Source organism: Callospermophilus lateralis, chromosome 15 (assembly GCF_048772815.1).
Source record: "Callospermophilus lateralis isolate mCalLat2 chromosome 15, mCalLat2.hap1, whole genome shotgun sequence".
Taxonomy (NCBI): domain Eukaryota; kingdom Metazoa; phylum Chordata; class Mammalia; order Rodentia; family Sciuridae; genus Callospermophilus; species Callospermophilus lateralis.
Window position 1 is genome coordinate 93,426,552 of NC_135319.1, and position 6,817 is coordinate 93,433,368.

General features: G+C 59.5%; 2 protein-coding genes across 6 annotated transcripts in view; one reads left to right on the top strand and one right to left on the bottom strand.

Annotated features, from left to right (window-relative positions):
* Positions 1-3,590, top strand: part of Inpp5a (inositol polyphosphate-5-phosphatase A) — a 176,052-nt gene extending 172,462 nt beyond the window's left edge. For 3 of the 5 annotated variants that reach the window (XM_077105550.1, XM_077105552.1, XM_077105554.1), the window contains 3 exons: positions 1,300-1,368; positions 2,114-2,150; positions 2,289-3,590. In XM_077105550.1, coding sequence (XP_076961665.1) covers positions 1,300-1,368; positions 2,114-2,150; positions 2,289-2,338 — 156 coding nt within the window. In that variant the 3' untranslated portion in view covers positions 2,339-3,590. Of the gene's footprint in view, positions 1-1,299; positions 1,369-2,113; positions 2,201-2,288 lie in introns of all 5 variants that reach the window. The other 2 variants (XM_077105551.1, XM_077105553.1) reach the window with 1 other exon arrangement.
* A 1,857-nt stretch (positions 3,591-5,447) lies between these two features.
* Positions 5,448-6,601, bottom strand: Nkx6-2 (NK6 homeobox 2). The gene is made up of 3 exons (XM_077105502.1): positions 6,196-6,601; positions 5,949-6,121; positions 5,448-5,699 (listed from the first exon to the last, which is right to left on the bottom strand). The coding sequence occupies exons 1-3, from the start codon at positions 6,599-6,601 to the stop codon at positions 5,448-5,450; spliced, it is 831 nt and encodes a 276-aa protein (XP_076961617.1).
* Positions 6,602-6,817: the final 216 nt, after the last annotated feature.

Below are 6,817 nucleotides of genomic sequence, written 5' to 3' on the forward strand. Positions count from 1 at the left end.
CTGCTCAGCCAGGTCAGAGCCTAGACAGCACCAGAAAGCCAGCGTCCGTCCTGTTTGTCAGCTGCCCACATTTCCTCTGGTCTCCAGACCCGGACTCCACCCTTTAAAGTCACTGTGGGCAGCTGGGCTCTGCTTCTGGCCTCCACCGAGGCCCATGGTGCCCAGGAGGCCCTGTCTGGAGGCTGAAGTCCCACTGCCTCCCCCGCCCAGGCTGCCCGTGGGCGGCAGGCATCACAGCTGAGCAGATGGTGCCGTGAGCAGCCTCTGGTGCCATCCATCACGCCATGCTCTGGTTCCTCGTCATCATGTTCTGTTCTGCTTCCCGAGCCCTGAAACACGGCGAGCCACGCGCTGCCTGGAAGCCGCGGAGCTGAACGCCAGTGAGGTGTGCCCGCGTCTGCCTGCGCCCGCTGTAATTTGTTTATCTGTCCAAAGATCACGCAGTTGAAAATCCACAATCTTGTGCTGCCTTTGCAAATCACCACGCTGTGTTTGATGAATGTGTCCCCACTTCCGCGGCAGCGGCTCAGGGCTCAGGCTCGTGAAAGATGGGCAGTGCTGGTGCGTGCGGTGCCGAGGTTGTCTTTTTATGCTTTCTGGCAGATGACCATGCTGGAAAGTAAATCTGACCTTAAGCTTCCTACTGCATTAAAGATAATTCAGTTTCAACTTTATAGTCTTGGATGCTTCAGTTGTGGATGTAAAACTCCAGCCCCATCAGAGCTGACTGATTGCCATCAACAAACCCGCTACCATCCACACTGCAGCATGGGCACCTGCCAGCCTCCCAGGTGCTGGGTGAAGGAGGTGTGCACACAGTGTCCACCAGCACACACACGCTGCTCTGTGCAGCAGAGAGAAGTTGGTGTGTCTTTGCGGTAAACAGAGTTGTGGGCTGACAGCAGCATCAGAAACAGGCGTCCTAGGCCAGGTAGGGAAGCAGAGGCCCAGGAGGACCTTCAGAGCAGCACCGACACTCTGGTAACCAGGCCCCATCCACCTGTGGGCCAGGAGGAGGCCTGGGGGAGCCTTGACGCTCCCACACCCCCATGCCACCTCTGTCTTAGGAGCAGGGTTCTTCTCAGTGGGAGGGGCTGGCCAAAGTGCTGAAGTGCTGTGAGGTCAGCAGACATCCCGCCTGGCTGGCCGCTCACCCCCTCCCAGTTATGCTCCCACCCTGCAGAGCTCCGCAGATGGGCAGAGCAAACAGTGTCCCGCCCCTCTGCCCCCAGGATACCCGAAGCCCCTTTCACCTGCTGGTGGGGTCACCCACACCACCCTCTCTCTGTTTGCTTCCAGTCTGAGAGCGAGGAGAAGGTTGTCACCTATGACCACATCGGGCCCAACGTCTGCATGGGAGACCATAAGGTGACGTGCACCGTGCTGCGGTCCAGGGGCCAGGAGGCTGGGGGACTGGAGGGTGGGCAGCATTTCTCATCTCCTTATTTCTGGCTTTACAGAGTAGGCTGAGTTGGTGGGTTTTTATTTAATCTTAATAAAATGCTGAGAGAGAGATGGCCAGGTAGGGAGAAAGCAGAGGAGGCTAGTTGCAGTCAAACAAGATACCTCATTTTGCACTTGCCAGAAGCAGTAGTTAGTGCTGCAGCTTCCTGTGTGCCCAGGCCACTTCTCCCGCTGCTCCAGGACCTGCAACATTTTCTGGCCTCACACCTGGCTCAGGCCCGCCAGGCAGAGTAGCAGCAAGTGCATGTTCTGTGGGTCCCGTGCACTCAGGGACAGCCACAGTCCGCACAGACCACTCGTGCCCCAACCCAGAGCAGCCCAGTAGTCCTCAGGGACACTCGGGAGCACGTTGGGTCCTCTGGTCCTTGGCCACGGAGCGTGGCAGAGGCTGGACACACTTTCCTTCCCCACCGGCCTGAGGCTGACTTAGCAGTTCTGGAAACCAGTGCTCATGCTGATTTCTGTCTGGAATGCAAAGGGGCTGTGTGGGGCCCTGTGACTGGCCCCAGGCTGCAGGCCCAGGCCAGCTGGCTCTCGGCCTGTGCTCAGAGCACACACCTGCTCGGGACACATCCCAGCTGCCCTGAGACTCGAGGTTCTGTGGGAGGTGGCGACGCGTGTGCACTGACACCCTCCTCTCCCGCTGCAGCCCGTGTTCCTGGCCTTCCGCATGGCGCCCGGGGCAGGTAAACCTCATGCACGTGTGCACAAGTGTTGTGTCGTGCAGTGACGTGTGGTAAATATGCCTCCTTCCCTCAGTTCTCCTTTTCTGCAGCTTTTCCTGGTGTGTTTGTACCTTTAACAAATTACTGACTCCAATTCAGGGAAGAGGTGCCCACGCAGCGAGGGGACCCTCCGTGAGACCTCCCTGTAGCAGTGTATGAAATACTCCTGCAGCAGCATCAGAAACCCGCCCAGGCAGCACCTGCTCGACGGCCGGCCCACACTTCGCTTCAGCTCCGGACCACGCCGGGAAAGCCTCACATACCTCACTGTTGTGTCTGTTTGTGTGACATTAAGTAGAAGCATTGGGTTTTAAAAAAAAAAAAATAATAAGTCACATCCTGTTGCCAAAACTCTAATAGCAAAGAGGTTCTGTATTTTAGATTTCAAAATCTTCCATTTTTAATGATTGTCTGTGGAGGAGCTTCTCCCGCCTAGGAACCCCACGGTGTCGGTGCCCTCTGCCAGGAGGAGGCCTCCAGTGCCTGCCCGGGCCCAGGCCGCTCCGTGGCCCACTCTACTGCCATGTTACATGGTGTCCGAATCACACTGCAGCTGCTTCCCATTTTTATATATATAAATACATATAAATATATACTTTTTAAGAATAATTTATAAATCTTATCAAAACTTATGCTACATACACTCTTCAGTATGAATGCGCGTCGTAGCAGCGGGCAGAGCTGCGGCCGAGGTGTGTGGAGTGGGTGTGGACGCAGACAGGTGCCCAGCAGTGCCAGGAGCAAGGCCTCTGCACCCGCTGGGCCAGCAATTTGTCACTCCTCTGCCTTTTCTGTAACATTAAGAACTGAATGTGAAGTTTATTGCTACCCTGTGTGTACCTTCTAAGGATTTTGTAAACTGTTTTGTCTGTCCTTTGTTACCGTTTTATGGTGCCAATATTCTACATTAAACCATAATCTCGTGGGAGAATTAGAAATAGCCTTGTCCGCTTCCCACAGAGATCGCTTCTAACATGGGCTGTACAGACCACGGGAGAGAAGCAGCACTGGGCCGCACTGCGCCTGCGTGCCCACCCTGTGGCCACCTCTGCTCCCCGCCTGAGCACAGCCCGGGCCACTGCAGGGTGGAGACGCAGCGCCGGCATATTATCTACTTCAGAACACTACAGCTCCTGGACTGGGCACGGCGTGAGGTCGATGTGGGTGTCTGCACAATCACCACCACTACAACCGCGAGTGATTTGGTCTCTGCTCGGACCCAGGCTCTCCACGCTAAGGGCCGGTCTGTGAGTGCTGCCGTCGCTGCTCACCAACACGCCATCGCGGCACCACGCAGCAGTTCTGTCTGTGGGCTTCAGCAGCGGTGACTCTCACTTGGAAGGCCTTTGGAAGTGACTGCTCGGTTCCTAAGCAATAAAATTGATCATGGTGAAAACAGTTTTCCCTGGCTTTGTCCTCCTTCCTTCCCCTGTCTGTCACCTCTGAAATGCAAAGTGGCAGGAGGGGCCTCTTTTGTGCCCTGTTGTTAAGCTCAACCCATTGGAACTTCAGTCTCACATGTTTTCAGAGGGTCATTAGTTAGGAATAGGAAATTATCTTTTGGGCTTTTTACAGTAGTAAAAAAAGACATATCCTTCAACATCGTAACTGGGTTATGTGAATACTTTGCTTTCCTTAAAAATTTAAAACCGGAAACTCCACTCTTCCCTTGTACTCAGATAACTCACAGAAATGATACCGCTTCCCTTTTTAAGAGCGTGGCTTCCCTTTAGGACAGGGGCTAAAAAGAATTGATATAACCTTGGTATGTCAAGTGGCAAAAGGCAAAACCTACACCTTCACGCTTCTCTTAAACATTTCTGAAAACACCTTCCAAGAGAAATGTTGTAATTAACATAAAAATGGGACCATTTACACTTACATGAAGTCAAAACTCAGCGACCCAGGGAGCCCAGTGAGGTGCATCTAGAGAGTGTGCACCCAGCAGATGGGCTTTTGTAACAACTGCAGCTTGTTTAGAGCACTGGATGGGTTTTGTGGTAAGAAAACTGGCCTAGGAAAGGGTCAGCTGTAGGCTCCAGGGCTCTGTGCCCATGGGTTGGAACCACTGGGATGCAGCCCTTGCTGATGGGGTCCAGCTCTGACCAGGAGCCCTGATCGTGGGCTGTTCCTTGTGACCTGTGAAAGAGCTCCGCCAGGTCCCTCCAAGTTGTGCCCCTCTGAGAAGCTAGCCCTCAGCCCTGGGAGGCCATCCCAGGGTCGCTCTGCATGGAGATTTATGAGCTGTCCTTCTTCGGGCAGAATTATTTCAGATTTCTCTTTGCAGCCCTAGCTTGAATGAAATAGTGCTTTCTGCAGATGAAAAACCTATTACAATGGGAGCCCAAGGGCCACAGGGAAGAACTGCAAACCTGATTTCAAACGAGGTGAATTTGGTAGACATTTTAAAAATATTTATCGTTCTGGCTAAAAGACTTAAAAATAATCATTTCAAAATACCCTTGGATGAGGCAAAGCCAGCCTGGTCTGAAAGTAGGACCGCTGCTGGAAGGACAGGGCCAGCCCACCCCCCTCAACTGCAAAAGGAGAGAGTAACCGCTCCAGTGCTGGGTCCGGTTGGGGGGAAGGCACGCAGCTCACTCGCTATTTGGGAACACCCAAGTGTGGTCAGTTGGCCCAAACCTCATCCACATGAGCCAACGCAACCCTGGGCCTGCCCGAGGTGCGGGGCTGCCTGTTCCGGGCCGCGGGGGTCCATACCTGCCGAGCACCGCGCTTCCGTCTGGCTCCTCTGGGGCCTCCGCGGCGGCTCCTTCCTTCTAGGCAGCTGCCCGAGGGTGCGCGGTCCGGGCCGCCCTCCCTGCGCGTCGGCCGAGTCCCCGCCCGTCCTCGCTGTCTCCACGTTCCCGAGAGCTGCCGCCTCCGGCGCGATCGCGCGCCACCGTGCCCGCCTGTGCCAGGCCCCGCGCCTCGCGGGGAGGACCGACGGGACGCGGCCCGGACGGAGGCCCTTGCTGCCCGCCCGCAGGCGCCACGCTCGGTACGGAAGAAACACGCGGTGCAGCCTCGGGAGCCGCGGCTCCGACCCGGACGTGTTAAATAATTTATTGATTATACAAAGTGATCGCCCGCACCCCGCGCCCACGCCCAGGGACGCCGCCGGGCCCCGCACGCCGAGCCGGAGCCGGGCCGCTTTATAACTTATTTTGTAAAAATATATATACACGCTGCGGCGCGGGCGGCGGGCGTCTGGGGCGCCGGGCGCCCGGCTTCCTGGTCCTCCGCCCGGCCGCGTCCTCACAAGGCGTCCCCCGCGCCGCCGCATGGGCTGACCAGCGCCAAGTTCGAGGGTTTGTGCTTCTTGAGCAGCCGCGTGATCTTCTCATCGTCCGAGTTGGGGTCCAGGGGCCGGTTGTACTCGTCGTCGTCCTCCGCGTCCGAGCCGCCCACCTTCAGCTTCTCTGCGTCTGAGTCCTGCTTCTTCTTGGCCGACGCCATCTCCGCCGCGTGCCGCTTGCGCCACTTGGTCCGGCGGTTCTGAAACCACACCTGGGGGCGGGAGAGGTCCGTCAGAGGGGCCTCCGGAATTCCGAGTCCTCTACCACGCTGGCCTCCCCGGCGGACCCGGCCCGACCCCGCCGTCCGCCCGTGGCCAGCACCGCGCACCCGTTCAGCGGCGCCTCTCGGGGTTGGCCGAGGCCGGACGGCCGCTCGCCGACCCTTCGCAGGACGCGGGCGCCGGGATCTGCCTCCGCGCAGCAAGACCCCAGGGAGGCCGCCCCTGGCCTGCGCGCTCACCTTCACCTGGCTCTCCGTCATGCCCAGGGAGTAGGCGAGCCGCGCGCGCTCTGGGCCCGCCAGGTACTTAGTCTGCTCGAAGGTCTTCTCCAGCGCGAAGATCTGCTGGCCAGAGAAGGTCGGCCTCGAGTGTTTCTTCTTACCGTCCTTGTCCAGCACCCCGCCGGCTTGGGCTGCGAAGGAGGGCGGGTGAGAGCAGTCCGCGCGCCCAGCCCGCCCCACGCAGAGCCCCGCGCGGGCCACTTACCCGAGCCGGCCAGGCGCGGGTCCCTCCAGGGTGAACCCTGCACCACGCCGGGCCAGAAAATAGGCGGGCGCCCGGGCAACTCGGCCAGAGGCTTGGGGTAGCCGCGCGCCACGGCGGCCGCGGGCCCAAAGTAGACGCCTGCCGACGAGGCCAGCCCGTTGAGGCGGGGCAGGCCGCCCAGGAGGCCGCCGCCCGCCGCGCCCACTGGCCGCCCCAGGATGTCGCTGATGCCGTGCGGGGTGCCCAGCGGCAACTGCGTGCCCAGGCCTCCCAGTGCGGGCGCCTTGAAGCCTGCCGGGCCCTGCAGCGCGTACGGGAACAGCGACGTCTTCATTTCGGCCATGTTGTGCAGCGCAGCCAGCGGCGCGCTGCTCAGCACAAACGCGCCCGGGCGGTTAGCGTCCATGGGCGCCGCCGCCACCGGCCCGGGCGCCCATCCGGGCCCCGTCGCCGCCGCCCGCGCCCGCTGGCCCGGAGAAGTTTGTGCGCGGCGCGGGCGGGCGCCGGCTGCAGCGGGGCGCGCGGGGCGCGGGCGGGCGCCGACGGCCCGAGCGGGCGGGCGGCTCCGGCGCGGGCTGGAGAGATGGGGTTTCGGGCGGCGGCGGCGGCTCCGGGGCCGGTC

Coding starts and splice junctions, on each gene's coding strand:
- Nkx6-2 (XM_077105502.1), bottom strand. CDS start 6,601: ATGGACGCTAACCGCCCGGGCGCGTTTGTGCTGAGCAGCGCGCCGCTG. Junction 6,122..6,195: donor CCCGCGCCTGGCCGGCTCGG/GTAAGTGGCCCG, acceptor CCTCCTTCGCAG/CCCAAGCCGGCGGGGTGCTG. Junction 5,700..5,948: donor TGACGGAGAGCCAGGTGAAG/GTGAGCGCGCAG, acceptor TCCCGCCCCCAG/GTGTGGTTTCAGAACCGCCG.